Source organism: Octopus sinensis, linkage group LG27 (genome assembly GCF_006345805.1).
Source record: "Octopus sinensis linkage group LG27, ASM634580v1, whole genome shotgun sequence".
Classification (NCBI taxonomy): Eukaryota; Metazoa; Mollusca; class Cephalopoda; order Octopoda; family Octopodidae; genus Octopus; species Octopus sinensis.
Window position 1 is genome coordinate 12,817,762 of NC_043023.1, and position 18,069 is coordinate 12,835,830.

Below are 18,069 nucleotides of genomic sequence, written 5' to 3' on the forward strand. Positions count from 1 at the left end.
TCGTAAGTAGTCGATCCTACAATTTTTTTTATTAAACTAAGTAAATAAATTATTTTATTTATAGATCCGCGCCCAGGTGGCAAAAATGGAAAAAAATATGTGTAACAGGTGTAAGGCATCGTATATTGAAGGAATATGACGAAAAAAAAAAAGCGCGCTGACAAAGGAGGGGGTGGGGAGGAGGCTTGGAAAATTCACACGATCAACCGTACTAGATTGGCGCCCGGGTGGCAAAAATGGTAAAAAATGTGTAAAAGGTGTATATATATACATGTATATATATATCACAGACACACACACACACACTTACGTGCGCAAACACACATGCACACACACAGACAAACACGCACACACACATATTTCCATATCTGTGACTTGTGTTTGTCCCAAGTCAACGCTTCATTTTCGGTTTCGGCTGTTTACGTCATCGTAACTTAGCAATTCGACAAAAGGAGAAGGAAGGAATGAGTAGCAGTCTGAAGAGAGATAAGCCCAGCCGTCGATGAGTGTGAGTAAACACGCTGATGTGGTGCTCCAGCATGGCGGTCGTCCAAGAATCGAAACTAGCAAACTTCGGACGATAAAATCTATTTTGTAGGTAAATGGTCTCAAGGGAGAGAACTCTTATATACATATAAACCACATATATCTAAGAGTAGACTCCCTTAAGACGTTGAAAACAGAAAACAGAAGTGAATCGGTTTCGCAACATTGTTCAAGGGAGCAAACTCTAGTACCATATATTTGTGAGTATTCTCCCTTGAAACCAATCGTTATGCCAGCAAATTCGTACAGGGGTTGAGAGACGGAGATGGAGAGAGACAGACCGACAAGCAGTCGGACGGTCAAGTAAGTCGGTGAATGAAGGATAGAAACGTATTCTGTGTCATTCCATAAATAATTGTTTTTTAAAAAATTTATTTTTCAAAATTAAGATAGGCAGTGTTTTTTTTTAATCTAAAATTTCTACATATATATATGTGTGTGTGTATATATATGTATATATATAGTGTGTGTGTGTATATATTATATTAGTGTGTGTGTATATATAGATATGTGTGTGTGTGTGTATATATTTATATATATATGTATATATATATATATCTGCACTCACACATACACACGCATATATATATATATATATATTTCATTTCATTTCATCTGATTTCAGCTGATGAGCTGTGGCCATGCTGGGGCACCACCATTTAAAACTTTGTCAACAACCAGCCATGGGACTTGAACCCAGATCCCTTGGAGATGTATATATATATGTATGTATATATATTTATGCATACATTCATATATACATACATATATATATATAGGAGTTCAGGGAACCTGTGGAAGAGGTAGACCCAGGAAAACCTGGGACGAGGTGGTGAAGCACAACCTTCGAACTTTAGGTCTCACCAAGGAAATGACTAGAGACCGAGACCTATGGAAGTATGCTGTGCGTGAGAAGACCCGGCAAGACCCCTCAGAACAGTCAAAATCAAACCAAATCAACATCAGTGGAAATTGCAGCTGTGGTTAAGCAAACCATCCGATCGTTTGTCCGTTGCCAGCGTCGCCTGGCCCCGTGCCTTTGGCATGTAAAAGCACCATCCGCTCGTGTCCGTTGGCAGCCTCGCCAGGTCCCCGTGCCGGTAGCACGTAAAAGCACCATCCTTCTTGTCCGTTGCCAACCTCAACTGGCCCCTGTGCCGGTGGCACATAAAAACACCATCCGTTCGTGGCTGTTTGCCAGCGCTGTCTGGCACCTGTGCAGGTCGCACGTAAAATGCACCCACTACACTCACGGAGTGGTTGGCGTTAGGAAGGGCATCCAGCCGTAGAAACACTGCCAAATCTGACTGGGCCTGATAAAGCCTTCCGGCTTCACAGACCCCAGTTAAACCGTCCAACCCATGCTAGCATGGAAAACGGACGCTAAATGATGATGATGATGATGATGATGATTCATCAATACATCAAACTTATCTTATAAAGGAAATCTGTGAAAAACAACAGCAAAATATTTCTTCTGGACGATGGAATTAACAGCAACAATTTGAAGTCTTTGCTGTCTGGAATATAGAGGAGATGATTGTTTTACAGGTTAATTAAGCTTGGATAACTTTACAAAGGGTTAGACAATTGTCACCTTTTATTTAGATATTGAGCAAAATCTCAGATGAAAGAAGCATAGCATTAAATTAATCTCTGCAAATAGCAACACAAATATATTCATAGAAATGAATTTTTTTCCTATTTCAGAATATCATACCATGTTGATTTAAAAGAAATTTCTTCATTCAGAGGTGTGTCTGATATTTTGATTGACTTTCATCAATTAAAGGAAGACCATATATTCATAAGGCACATTCATCAAAACATCAGCTTCTTTATATAAATAAAATCTTCGCCGAACGATGGGGAAATATTTCTTCTGGATGATGGAATTAAGAGCAACATTTTTTTTGTCATCTGGAATGTAGAGATGATGATGAACCTACGGGTTAAGTTTGAGTAACTTTACAAAAGAATTAACCAATTTATATCTTCTGTTTTAGATATTAAGCAAGATCACCAATGAAAGTAACATAACATTTAATTATTCTCTGATGCATTTGAACACAAACATTCATAGAAATGAAACTATCACTGTGATATGTATAACGAAATTAATCTCTCATAATGAATAATTCAACTAAAGCAAAAATCAATGATAAAAGAGAGAAGCATATCACTGTGATCATCATCATCATCATCATCGTTTAACGTCCGCTTTCCATGCTAGCATGGGTTGGACGGTTCAACTGGGGTCTGGCAAGCCCGAAGGCTACACCAGGCCAGTCAGATCTGGCACTGTTTCTACAGCTTGATGCCCTTCCTAACGCCAACCACTCCGAGAGTGTAGTGGGTGATTTTATGTGCCACCGACACAGGTGCCAGACGAGGCTGGCAGACGGCCACGCTCGGATGGTGTTTTTTATGTGCCTCCGACACAGGTGCCAGACGAGGCTGGCAGACGGCCACGCTCGGATGGTGTTTTTTATGTGCCACCGACACAGGTGCCAGACGAGGCTGGCAGACGGCCACGCTCGGATATGGTGTTTGCGGTGTTTTTCTTATGTGCCACCGACACAGGTGCCAGACGAGGCTGGCGAACGGCTACGATCGGATGGTGTTTGTTACGTACCCAAGGCACGGAGGCCAGTCGATGCGTTACCGGCTACGGTCCTTTTTGGATGGTTTTCTTATGTGCCACCGGCACTGGTACCACAAGGATACAAATTCCATTGATGTTCATCTATTTTGATTTGGTTTGACTTGATTCGATTTGACTTTGATTTGATTTGCCTCAACAGGTCTTCACAAGTGTCACAAGCAGGAATTATGCACAGGTGGACTGACTACGTCCCAGGTAGGGGCCACGGGTTATGGCTTCACTAGTCTTGCCGGGTCTTCTCACGCACAGCATACTTCCATAGGTCTCGGTCTCTAGTCATTTCCATGGTGAGACCTAACGTTCGAAGGTCGTGCTTCACCACCTCGTCCCAGGTTTTCCTGGGTCTACCTCTTCCACGGGTTCCCTCAACTGCTAGGGATTGGCACTTTCTCACACACCTATCTTCATCCATTCTTGCCACATGACCATACCAGCGCAATCGTTCTCTTGCACGCAACAACTGATGCTTCTTAGGTACAACATTTCTCTCAGGGAACTAACGCTCTGTCGAATAAGTACACTGACATTACACATCCATCGGAGCATACTGGCTTCATTCCTCATGAGCTTACGCATGTCCTCAGCAGTCACGGCCCATGTTTCACTGCCATGTAGCATGGCAGTTCGAACACATGCATCATACAGTCTGCCCTTTACTCTGAGCGAGAGGCCTTTAGTCACCAGCAGAGGTAAGAGCTCCCTAAACTTTGCCCAGGCTATTCTTATTCTAGCAGTTACACTCTCAGCGCACCCACCCCCACTACTGACTTGGTCACCTAGATAACGGAAGCTATCAACTACTTCTAGTTTTTCCCCCTGGAAAGTGACGGAAGTTGTTTTCTGCAGATTTTCGGAGGTTATGCTCCCGAGCATCTGCCACATATAAAAACTATCTTCCCAGTTAGCCTACCTTTGACATTGCTGCACCTCTTATGTGTCCATAGCTTACACTGGGTACATCTTATAGAGTTTCTACCTACACCTTTTCTACAGATCGAGCAGGGCCATCTTCCTGAGGACATTTGTGGATTGCCTACCTTTCTACTTATTAGTACTTTGGTTTTAGCTAGGTTGACTCTAAGGCCCCTCGATTCTAAACCCTCCTTCCACACCTGGAACTTCTCCTCCAGTTCTGATAGTGACTCAGCAATTAGAGCGAGGTCGTCAGCATAGAGGAGCTCCCAGGGGCAACCTGTCTTGAATTCCTCTGTTATTGCCTGGAGGCTATGATAAATAGGAGGGGGCTGAGGTGGACCCCAACCTCTACTTTGAATTCTTCTGTGTACATGTTGCCAACCCTAACCTTGCTTACGGCATCTCTGTACATGGCTTGCACAGCCCTCACCAGCCATTCATCTATCCCTAGTTTCCTCATTGACCACCAGATGAGGGATCGGGGGACCCTATCAAAGGCTTTCTCCATGTCAACGAAAGCCAGGTACAGGGGCTTATCTTTGGCTAGGTATTTCTCCTGCAGCTGCCTTACCAGGAATATAGCATCAGTGGTGCTTTTCCCTGGCACAAACCCAAACTGCATTCTCATCTAAACTAACTCTCTCTCTAATTAGTTGGGCTATGACCCTCTCCGTAACCTTCATTACCTGATCCAACAGCTTGATACCTCTGTAATTATTTGTATCTAGGGCATCACATTACCTTTGTAGCAGTTGACTAGTACGCTGCTACACCAGTCATTGGGTATGACTCCTTCGTGTATCACCTGGCTGACTATACGGGTGACTAGGTTATAGCCGACACTGCCAGATATTTTGAGCATCTCTGCAGTAATTCCTGATGGGCCTGGGGCTTTCCCTGTCTTCATGCTTCTAATTTCCTTAGCTACCACGGAACTATCAACTCGGATAGCTGGTCCCTCTGTTGGGTCAACATTCGGCAGACTCTCTTTATCCCATTCATTTTCTTTATTCAGCAACCTTTCATAGTGGCATCTCCAAACCTCTCTCTTTGCATCTGTGGTAAGTCATTCTCTCAAAGTGGTAATCTAAGAAGGCACAGACGTGTTCATACTGGGGAAAAGCCGCATCAGTGTGATATCTGTGGTAAATCATTTTCTTGAAGTGCTGACGTACCTAAACACAAACGTACTCATACAGGAGAGAAACCATATCAGTGTGATATCTGTGGTAAATCATTTTCTCGAAGTGCTGACTTACCTAAACACAAACGTACTCATACAGGAGAGAAACCATATCAGTGTGATATCTGTGGTAAATCATTTTCTGAAAATAGCACTTTACTCTCACACAAATTTATTCATACTGGGGAAAAGCCGCATCAGTGTGATATCTGTGGTAAATCATTTTCCTCAAATAGCAATTTAACTCATCACAAATTTATTCATACTGGGGAAAAGCATATCAGTTTGATATCTGTGGTAAATCATTTCCTCAAAGTGCTGACTTACCTAAACACAAGACGTTCATACAGAAGAAACCAATCAGTGTGATATCTGTGGTAAATCATACTCTACCAGTGGTGAATTAAATAAACACAAACTTATTCATACAGGAGAGAAGCAAACCATTGTGATATCTGTGGTAAATCATTCACTAGAAATAGTAATTTGACTACTCATATACGTATTCATACTGGGGAAAAACCATATCAGTGTGATATCTGTGGTAAATCATTTTCCCAGCATTCTACTTTAAACGGGCACAAACGTATTCATACAGGTGAGAAGCCATATCATTGTGATATCTGTGGTAAATCATCTCTCACGGTAGTGACCTGCCTAATCACAATCGTATTCATACTGGGGAAAAACCATATCATTGTGATATCTGTGGTAAATCATTCTCTTGTAGTAGTCATTTGTCTGGTCACAAACGTATACATACTCGGGAAAAAACCATATCACTGTGATATCTGTGGTAAGTCATTTTCTGATAATAGCAATTTAATCAGTCACAAACGTATTCATACAGGTGAAAAACCATATCATTGTGATATTTGTGGTGAGTCATTCTCTCAAAAATGTCACTTAAGTACACATTTAAGTATTCATACACAGGTGTAATCGTATCAATATCAAAATTTGTTACAACCCGGCAGGACAAGTGAGACCACAACCCATGGCCTCTACCTGGAATGTAGCCAGTCCACTTATGCATACCTTTCCTTCTTGGGACACAAAACTCTACTTGTGAAGACTTGTTGAGGCAAGTGAGAATCAGAATCAAAATCAAAATCAACCAACATCAATGGAAATTGCAGCTGTGATACCAATGCTGGTGGCATGTAAAAAGCACCATCCGATCGTGGCCATTGCCAGTCTCGCCTGGCCCCCGTGCTGGTGGCACATAAAAAGCACCATCCGACCGTAGCTGTTTGCCAGCCCCGTGTGGCACCTGTGTCCGGTGGCACGTACAAAGCACCCACTACACTCACGGAGTGGTTGGCGTTAGGAAGGGCATCCAGCTGTAGAAACATTGCCAGATCAGACTCTGCCAGGTGCAGCCTTCTGGCTTCCCAGACCCCAGTTGAACCGTCCAACCCATGCTAGCATGGAAAGCGGACGCTAAATGATGATGATGACAAGAATTATGAATATTTTGTCTGCTAAAAGACAGGGTTCATTCCTCTTCAAGCTTGACATTATCAACTTCAGTTTCTTGGATGTCAACATGAAATTCATGAATCACAACTTCAATATCATTTATATATCTAAATATATCAACACAGAGATGACTTTGGTTTCTGAAGAGGATTGTGCTGGATTTTTGAGGAATTTGTTATGAGAGAATAAAGGAATGGGAATAAGGAATAAAAGTTTTAAGTGACATTGATTTTGTCTTTGTTGTGTTTTCATCATCATCATCCTTCTTCTTCTCCTCCTCATCCTCCTTCTTCTTCTTCTCCTCCTAATCCTCCTTCTTTTTCTTTTTCTTCTTCTTCTTCTCCTTCTTTTTGTTTTTCTCTTCTTCTTCTCCTCCTCCTCCTTCTTCTTCTCCTCCTCCTTCTTCTTCTTCTTCTTCTTCTTCTTCTTCTTCTTCTTCTTCTTCTTCTTTTCTTCTTCTTCAGTGTCCATTTCCTTTGCATGCCTGGGTGGGAAATTGTGACCTGAGCTGGCAAGCCAGAGTGCTGCTCTAGGTTCCACTCAGATTTTGCTTGCTTTCTTTGGCTGTATGCCCTTAGGACGTCCATTGCGGTGAAAAACATTCTGTGCCTTATGAATATGTCCCTCGTTTAAGAAACAGATTGGGTTTATTTACATTTGTGAAGAAAAAAAGATAGCCTTCCCCCCCACCCTTAAACCTAAAACAGATTGAAATGTAATAGATCGATACTAGGGTAATAATTATGGGTGAAAATTTCAACAAATCAATGACGTCTATTGAGGTGAAAACATTCTGTGCATAATGAATATGTCCCTCGTTTAAGAAACATATTGGGTTTATTTACATTTGTGAAGGAAAAAGATACCCTCCTCCCCACCCCTAACCCTAAAACAGATTGAAATGCAATAGATCGATACTAGGGTCATAATTATGGGTGACAATTTCATATGACACTGCAAGAAAAAACTGCCGTTCAAACCGAAAAGATCCGAATGTGTGAGTACACTTTATTGAAAGAATCTTGTAAAAATTTGAAAACCCTTGAAAGTGAAGTTCTTGACAGAAAGGGACAAAGAGGAAACTACAACGAATCCCACCAGTCAGTAGAGCCACCTATAGGTGAACTGAAAGAAGACAACCATGTAAAGGGAAATAACTTCTGCTACATTTCAACCCTGGTTCAACAATTAAATTCTTAATTAAGGTGCTTAATTACTGATTCACTGACTCGTTGCTTATTTGTGAATACGGTATTTTGATAAAGATTTACTTTAAGGCTGTAATAGTGATAATACAACTACTACTACTAATAATAATAATGTGAATAATAGAATTCTGTGAACCTCTTTATGTTACAGTAATTATTTTTCGAAGCGGGAACCTGACAACGATTAAGAAAATGTGCTGATAGCACGTTAAAAGCACCAACTGATCGTGGCCGATGCCGGACTCCCCTGGCACCTGTGCAGGTGGAACATAAAAAGCACCCACTACACTTCTGGAGTGGTTGGCGTTAGGAAGGGCATCCAGCTGTAGAAACACTGCCAGATCAAACAGAGACAACTTACAAATTACAATTTTCTCAAGAAAGCCAAGAGAAAAAAATGTTTTATTTTGACACATTCTCCCAGTAAACGAAATTTTAAAGTGTTTAGTTAACTAGAAATTGTGTTGAAAACTGCCGTTCAAAAGGAAAAGATCCCTCAACAAAGCTATTGACGAACGAAATATTGTGAAGCATTTTGTCTGGCGTGCTAGTGACCCTGCCAGTAAATAATGGGATTATGTGAACCCTTCAATGTTAAAGTAATCATATAGAAGTGAAAACGGATCTTTTCGGTTTGAACGGCAGTTTTTTCTAGTGGTGCCATATGAAATTGTCACCCATAATTACGACCCTGGTATCAATCTATTGCATTTCAATCTGTTTTAGGGGAAGGGTATATATTTTTTTTCACAAATATAAATAAACCAAATCTGTTTCTTAAACGAGGGACATATTCATACGGCACAGAATGTTTTTTTTTTACCCTCAATAAACGTCAGTGATTGGTTGAATTGCAGAAATTGAAGAAAAAAACAACAACAAATATCTTACAAACCGTTGAATTTTCTCAATAAGCAAGAGAAAAAATGTTTTATAAACACATTCTACCAGTATACGAAGTTTAAAAGTGTTTAGTTACGTGGAAATTATTTTAAAAACTGCCGGTCAAACCGAAAAGATTCCCGAAAGGTATCCAAGCATTGTTCTTTAGATGAGAGAGAAGTTGAAGGAAGGACAATGATTGGACAGGAGAGAAAATGACGTCAGAAAACGGATCGGAAGTGCAACGGCCTGACGTCACATCAGGAAGATATAAGTCAAAGATGCCTTCTTTCTTTCGGTGTCTGCGACGGGGTCCAGTTCGTGCGCTGGAAACGGTCGTAGATTAGAATATGTGAGTGTATATATTCTATATTACCTTCAAGGTAAAATCGTTGACAGAATGGGACAAAGAAGACACCAGAACGAAACGAACCAGTCATAGAAATTTGAAGAACTGTAACCATATAAAGGGATATAACTTTCCTTAATTAATTAATTAAGGTGCTTAATTAACGATCACTGACTCGTTGTTTGTATCTGAATACGGTAAGTTGACAAAGATTTATTTTAAGGCTGTAATGATGATGATAATACCAATAATAATAAGGTACTACTAGCGAACAGTGATCCCGGTGCGAGCACTCGCGTATCCGCGCTTGCTAGTCGTAAGTAGTCGATCCTACAATTTTTAAAACTAAGTAAATACATTATTTTTGTAAACGAACTAAGGTTAGGGTTAAAAAGTCGTAGGATCGACTACTTACGACTAGCTAGCACGGATGCGTGAGTGCGCGCACCGGGCCACTGTTCGCTAGTAGTACCGCGCACCTCTCCAAGATAATGACGCTTACTTGTGAGAAAAAGTTAGGAATGGAAATATATCCAGATACATAAAGTATGGAGAAATTATAAAGATTGATCTATTTTTTAAATATTTTATACTAAAAAATAAAATACGGGGAACGGGCACTCGCGAATATAAACAACATACAAGGGTGTAAGAGTTAGCAGTTCCTTTCTAAGCTTGGATTCGGAATCGAATCCAAGAATCATCGGTCGTCAAATACCAATGCATGTATAGGCGCGAAATTAAGAATCCCTTTGTTCTGACAGAAACTGATTGATCATCTCCCTTTGACCTCCGACCCGAGCAATGTCAGGACAAAGGGATTCTTAATTTCGCGCCTATACATGCATTGGTATTTGACGACCGATGATTCTTGGACTCGATTTCGAATCCAAGCTTAGAGAAGGAAGTGCTAACTCTTACAAGGGTACTATTTAAGAAGAGAGGTCCCGGTGCGTGCATCTGCAGTAGCTAGTCGTGACTAGTCGATCCTTACTTTGTATTTTTGTTTTATTTACTTTGTTTTAGAAAAATTATTTTCTTTGTTTGAAAAAATGAGCGTAACTTCGGTATAGGTACCGGAAGTACCAGATACGTTTCAAGAAAGTGTCTTTTTTTTCTATATATATGGGGGGTTGTGGTTAAGGTTTGTGTTAGGGGTGGGAGAAAAGGGTTTCTGTTATCTTCAGAAATGTAAACAAAGCCACTCACGGTACCTATACCGAAGGATCGCCAAAAAATTATTTATTTTGTGTGAAAACAATTATTTATTTTGTGTTTTATTTACTTTGCTAGGTAGTCGTTGTAGGATCGACTAGTCACGACTAACTAGCGCAAGTGCGCTCACCGGGACCACTCTTTTTAAATAGTACCAGAGAAAATTAGAACGATTAATCTATTTTTTAACTATTTTATACTAAAAAATAAAATACGCAGAACGGGCACTCGCGAATATAAACAAACATGTATGTACGTATACGTATGTATTTATGCATATATATGTATTATTATGTATACATATATGTGTGTGTGTAAGGGTGAAAGAAATTGAATATTAATTAATAACATCAATTTCGTATGGATTTTGGCGTTTGGTTCAGCAAATTATGTTTTTGATATACTCTACCACCGATGATTCGAAAATGATTTGTAAGTAAAATTACACAATCTATTAACGATGAAACAATTGTATAGAGTTAATCCATTTTTTCGTTATTTTTCATTTGTCCTGCCCGCTTACATTCTTGGCGTGTTGAATTAATGCTTGAGAACAATTCTTTAGTGGTGGATTCCCTTTGCCGATCTATTTCTAGCGTTAGAGTGACCATATGTGGTCCCTCTCTTAATACTTGTATGTATATATATATATATATATATATATATATGTGTGTGTGTGTGTGTATACAAATATATTTGCAGTGAATCTTGCACGCATGAAGTAGATTGGATCCATCCTTGCCAAAATTTTAATTAACCCTTCACCAAAATTTTTCCAATGGCAGAGCAATAGAGAAATCTCTATACAGAATGTTGTAAAAGTTTCAATGCCTCAATGGATTCTGACCCCTGCAACATAGACATTAAATGGACGACAGTGTTGATGTTGTAAGATTTGCAATCTTGAATTACTATGTCGTTTAAATGATTCTCTTTATCTCACTGCTGCTTCTTTTTTTTTCTATTTCAGAATATAACATCCTGTTGATATGAAAGAAATTACTCATTCAGATGTGCCTCTGATATTTTATCAGCTCCCATCAACCAAAGGAAGATGATATATTTATAAGGAGCATTCATCAATACATCAAACTCATCTTATAAAGGAAATCTGTGAAAAACAACCAAAATATTTCTTCTGGACGATGGAATTAACAGCAACAATTTGAAGTCTTTGCTGTCTGGAATATAGAGGAGATGATTGATTTACAGGTTAATTAAGCTTGGATAACTTTACAAAGGGGTTGACAATTGTCACCTCTTGATTTAGATATTAAGCAAAATCTCAGATGAAAGAAGCATAGCATTAATTATTCTCTGAAAATAGCAACACAAATATATTCATAGAAATGAATTTTTTTCCTATTTCATAATATCATACCATGTTGATTTAAAAGAAATTTCTTCATTAAGATGTGTGTCTGATGTTTTGATTGACTTTCATCATTAAAGGAAGACCATATATTCATAAGGCACATTCATCAAAAGATCAGCTTCTTTATATAAATAAAATCTTGCGCCGAACGATGGGGAAATATTTCTTCTGGATGATGGAATTAAGAGCAACATTTTTTTTGCCATCTGGCATGTAGAGATGATGATGACCCTACAGGTTAAGTTTGAGTAACTTTACAAAAGATTAACCAACTTATATCTTCTGTTTTAGATATTAAGCAAGATCACCAATGAAAGTAACATAACATTTAATCATTCTCTGATGCATTTGAACACAAACATTCATAGAAATGAAACAGATCTAGCATTGTGATATGTATAACGAAATTATTCTCTCATAATGAATAATTCAACTAAAGCAAAAATCTCTGATAAAAGAGAGAAGCCATATCAGTGTGATATCTGGGTATAACTCATTCTCTAAAAGTGGTAATCTAAGTAGGCACATACGTGTTCATACTGGAGACAAACTTATAATGTGATATGTGTGTAAACATCATTCTCTCAATTGTACATTGACCCACACAAACGTGGTCATACAGGAGACACCAATACTGATGGTCCATCAGTGATCACATCTCGGAGCTTATTTAACTGAACACAAGTACTCATACAGGAGAGAACCATCATTGTGTGATATCTGTAGTAATCATTCTCTCAAAGAGTCACTGACTCAACACAAACGTGGTCATACAGGAGAGAAACCATATCAGTGTGATATCTGTAGTAAATCATTTTCTGACAAAAGCTCTTAACTAATCTCACAATTTATTCATACTGGGGAAAAGCCGCATCAGTGTGACATCTGTGGTAAATCATTTCTCGAAGTGCTGACTTACCTAAACACAAAACGTACTCATACTCAGGTACAGGAAAAAACCATATCATGTGATATCTGTGGTAAGTCATTCTCTCAAAGTTGTAACATCTAAGGCACAGACAGTGTTCATACAGGAGAGAAACCATATCAGTGTGATATCTGTGGTAAATCATTTTCTGACAATAGCACTTTGACACATCACAAATTTATTCATACTGGGGAAAGCCGCATCAGTGTGATATCTGTGGTAAATCATTCTCTCAAATTAGTCACTTGACTCAACACAACACAAGGTCATACAGTGAGAGAAACACATAGTCAGTGATGATATCTGTGGTAAATCATATCAGAGTTGATATCTGTGGTAAACATTTTCTCGAAGACTGATTTACTCACACAGACGTACTCATACAGGAGAAACCATATCAGTGTGATATCTGTGGTAAATCATTTTCTGACAAAAGCTCTTTACTCTTCACAAATTATATTCATACTGGGGGAAAGCCGCATCAGTGTGATATCTGTGGTAAATCATTCTGTCAAATTAGTCACTTGACTCAACACAAACGTGGTCATACAGGAGAAAAACCATATCAGTGTGATATCTGTGGTAAATCATTTTCTCGAAGTGCTGATTAACTGAACACAACACAACACACACTCATACAGGAGAGAAACCATATCAGTGTGATATATGTGGTAAATCATTTTCTCGAAGTGCTGATTTAACTGAACACAAACGTACTCATACAGGAGAGAAACCCATATCAGTGTGATATATGTGGTAAATCATTTCCTGGAAGAGCTGATTTACCTAGACACAAACGTATTCATACAGGTGAAAAACCATATCATTGTGATATCTGTGGTAAATCATTCTCCAGAAGTAATCATTGTCTGGTCACAGACGTATTCATACTGGGGAAAAAACCATATCATTGTGATATCTGTGGTAAATCATTCTCCAGAAGTAATCATTTGTCTGTTCACAAACGTATACATACTCGGGAAAAAACCATCACTGTGATATCTCTGTAAGTCATTTTCTGATAATAGCAATTTAATCAGTCACAAACGTATTCATACAGGTGAAAAACCATAACGTTGTGATATTTGTGGTGAGTCATTCTCTCAAATACGCGCAATTAATTACACATCTGAGTATTCATACACAGGTGTAATCGTATCAATATCAAAATTTATTACAACCCACCCGCAGGACAAGTGAGACCACAACCCATGGCCTCTACCTGGGATGTAGCCAGTCCACTTATGCATACCTTATCTTCTTGTGACACAAAACTCTACTTGTGAAGACCTTTTGAGGCAAGTGAGAATCAAAATCGAAATCAAAATCAAAATCAACCAACATCAATGGAAATTGCAGCTGTGATACCAGTGCTGGTGGCATGTAAAATGCACCATCCAATCGTGGCCGTTGCCATTCCCGCCTGGCACCTGTGTCCGGTGGCACGTAAAAAGCACCCACTACACTCACGGAGTGGTTGGCATTAGGAAGGGCATCCAGCCGTAGAAACATTGCCAGATCAGACTGGGCCAGGTGCAGCCTTCTGGCTTCCCAGACCCCAGTTGAACCGTCCAACCCATGCTAGCATGGAAAGTTGACTCTAAATGAGGATGATGACAAGAATTGTGAATATTTTGTCTGCTAAAAAACAGGGTTTATTCCTCTTCAAGCTTGACATTATCAACTTCAGTTTCTTGGATGTCAATATGAAATTCATGAATCTCGACTTCAATATCATTTATATATCTAAATATATCAACACAGAGATGACTTTGGTTTCTGAAGAGGATTGTGCTGGATTTTTGAGGAATTTGTTTTGAGAGAATAAAGGAATGGGAATAAGGAATAAAAGTTTTGAGTGACATTGATTTTGTTTTTGTTGTGTTTTCATCATCATCATCCTTCTTCTTCTCCTCCTCATCCTCCTTCTTTTTCTTTTTCTTCTTCATCTTCTCCTCCTTTTTGTTTTTCTTCTTCTTCTCCTCCTCCTTCTTCTTCCCCTACTCCTTTTTCTTCTTCTCCTTCTTCTTCTTCAGTGTTCATTTTCTTTGCATGCTTGGGTGGGAAATTGTGACCTGAGCTGGCAAGCCAGAGTGCTGCTCCAGGTTCCACTCAGATTTTGCTTGCTTTCTTTGGCTGTATGCCCTTAAGACGTCCATTGAGGTAGAAAAACATTCTGTGCCTTATGAATATGTCCCAGAACGTAGTGATAGATGAAATACCGATAAGTCTTTTGCTCGGCGTGCTAATGTTTCTGCCAGCTCGCTGCTGTGTGTGACAGCCTCAGCAATTCATGTTACATAGTACCATGACCAGAGCTTCATATGTGGTACCAGTACCAGGGCTTTTTACACAGCACCAACCATAGTAATTTTTCACTTGCAACCACCACCAGAGTTTTTCACATGACATCATTGCCCATGGTTTTTTCATGAGGGATCAACACCAAAGAATTTTATGTGATACCAATTCCTGCGCTTTTTGTGTGACACCATCACCAGGCCTTTTCTTGTGTGGTACTCTCTCTCTCTTTTACTCTTTTACTTGTTTCAGTCATTTGACTGCGGGCCATGCGAGCACACCGCCTTTAGAGTCGTAGCATATATATGTATATATATATATATAGGTATATATATTCTTATATGTAGTATAGTATTATATATGTATATAATGTATATATGTATGTATGTATATATGTATATATGTATATATATATATATGGTATGTATACATATATATGATATGGGTATATCTTATATTCAGTTTTCCCGTCTACCAAATCCACTCACAAGGCTTTGGTTGGCCCGAGGCTATAGCAGAAGACACTTGCTCATGGTGCCACGCAGTGGGACTGAACCCAGAACCATGTGGTTGGTAAACAAGCTACTTACCACACAGCCCCTCCTAGACCCTCACCAGTGCTTTTTAAGTGGGACCAGCAGCAGTGACTTTTACATGACCTCGGCCCAAAAGCACTTTCCATGGCTCCAGCACTAGCATTTTTTTCCTGACCCCAGCAACTGTAATTTTTGTATCGCTCCAGTACCTTACACGTGGCTCCAGCACCATTGCTTTTCATGTGGCAACAGCCCCTATGCATTGTATATGACACTGGTATTTAAGCTTTTTACATGACTCCAGCTCCAGGGTTGTATATTTGGCAACAGGGTCACCAAGGACTGTGCAAGATAAAAACACCCCCAACTGCAAGAAGGTAAAAGCAATAAGGAAAGGATATTACTTTGTGCCAGTTGAGAGATTTACAGATCTGTTCAGGTGGCATGTAAAATGCACCAATCCGATCATGGCCGTTGCCAGCCTCGCCTGGCACGTAAAAAGCACCCACTACACTCACGGAGTGGTTGGCGTTAGGAAGGGCATCCAGCTGTAGAAACTCTGCCAGATCAGACTGGAGCCTGGTGCAGCCTCCTGGCTTCCCAGATCCACGGTCGAACCGTCCAACCCGTGCTAGCATGGAAAGCGGACATTAACCCTTTCGTTACTGTATTTATTTTGAGATGTTCTGTGTTTCTTTCAATTACTTTAAATATAACAAAGAATTTAATAAAATAACTTAGTTAGCATTAAGCTGGTGTTAGGAACATAAATTGTGACTAAGGTTTGGCAGAAGATTTGAAATCAAAACTTTTGAAAACAAGACATTTGTACTACAGAGCCAGAGGTGGTTTCAGCTGGGTTGGTATCAAAAGGGTTAAGAATTGTTTCTCTATCATATATTTTAAGCCTTTTGTTACCATTTTCTGTCGAGATGTTCTGTGTTTCTTTCAATTACTTTAAATATAACAAAGAATTTAATAAAATAACTTAGTTATCATTCAGCTAGTGTTAAATGATGATGATGAAGAGATAGCATCTAGATATAGAACAACAACACAAACACAAAATGGTAACTTTTGTGTGACTTTTTATTCATAATTCTTTAAAATCCGACCAAAGGCATTTTCAGTAATCAAGTCATCTCGGAGTCAATATTTTTACAGATGATGACACATTTGAGGTTCCCATTAACAGTATTGAAGTTAACAAGGGGAAAAAGAAAGTCTTCGGCAGACAAATTAGTCTTAATTACTCTCTCTTTACTCTTTTACTTGTTTCAGTCATTTTGACTGCGGCCATGCTGGAGCACCGCCATTAGTCGAGCAAATCGACCCCGGGACTTATTCTTTGTAAGCCCAGTACTTATTCTATCGGTCTTTTTTACCCAACCGCTAAGTGACGGGGATGTAAACACACCAGCATCGGTTATCAAGCAATGCTAGGGGGACAAACACAGACACACACATATATATATATATACATATATTCGACAGGCTTCTTTCAGTTTCCATCTACCAAATCCACTCACAAGGCTTTGGTTGGCCTGAGGCAATAGTAGAAGACACTTGCCCAAGATGCCACGCAGTGGGACTGAACCCAGAACCTTGTGGTAGGTAAGGAAGCTACTCCTGCGCCTATTGTTGTATTTTGACAGTGATAAAGTTACACATGTGGGTGAATACCTACATGTGTATGGATGTAGCTTTTTCAAGAGAATGGTTTAGCACAGATGTCACACTGACCTGGCTTCTCTCCTGCAGAATTGCATTTATGTACATTCATTCATCATTGTTTGACCGTGGTCGAGACAATGGAATTTACCATGCTACGCCAGACTTCACGGTCCATCATAGCATTACGGAGGTCCTGTTGCTGGATGCCTGTATCCCTGGAGATTACATCAGGGTAGGAGAGTGTGCGCCCTCTGGTATTGCGACCGTGGTCGAGACAATGGAATTTACCATGCTACGCCAGACCTCACGGTCCATCATGGCATTACGGAGGTCCTGCTGCTGGATGCCTGTATCCATGGAGATTACATTAGGGTAGGAGAGTGTGCGACTCTGGCATTGTGAGTAGATGGCTTCCAGAGAAGAGTAGAAATTACCTCCTTTTCAGCTCTACAACAATGTCCAGCAAACTGGACTCTCCAACCTTTCACAAGAGATGACACAGGTGGTAGTTTCCCATATATTTGCATTTTGGTTGGATGGCGCTTCCACGAGAGATTTTGAGCTCTCATAAGGAGGCGAGTGTAAGTTCCATCCAACCGCCTCTCAAGCTTCTTTGATAACGTCCAGGTTTCTGAGCTATATAGTAGAATTGGTTCGACTGTGGCTTTGAAGATTTCAAGTTTGAAGTCTCTACTTAGGTTTGATGACCAGATCTTATGCATGTTATGCATAAGATGACTTGCATAAGATTTATGTACACTTAAGTTAGATCTACGAGAGAATGAATCATAGATACCAACTTCAAAATAA

At 39.7% G+C, this 18,069-nt stretch overlaps 1 protein-coding gene across 1 annotated transcript; it reads left to right on the plus strand.

Annotated features, from left to right (window-relative positions):
* The first annotated feature begins 811 nt into the window (after nucleotides 1-811).
* On the plus strand, nucleotides 812-12,920 carry LOC118768086 (zinc finger protein 22-like). Its single transcript, XM_036513888.1, has 4 exons — nucleotides 812-849; nucleotides 5,291-5,466; nucleotides 12,570-12,756; nucleotides 12,847-12,920. Exons 1-3 carry the CDS (start codon nucleotides 812-814, stop codon nucleotides 12,653-12,655), a joined length of 300 nt encoding a protein of 99 aa, XP_036369781.1. The 3' UTR covers nucleotides 12,656-12,756; nucleotides 12,847-12,920.
* Nucleotides 12,921-18,069: the final 5,149 nt, after the last annotated feature.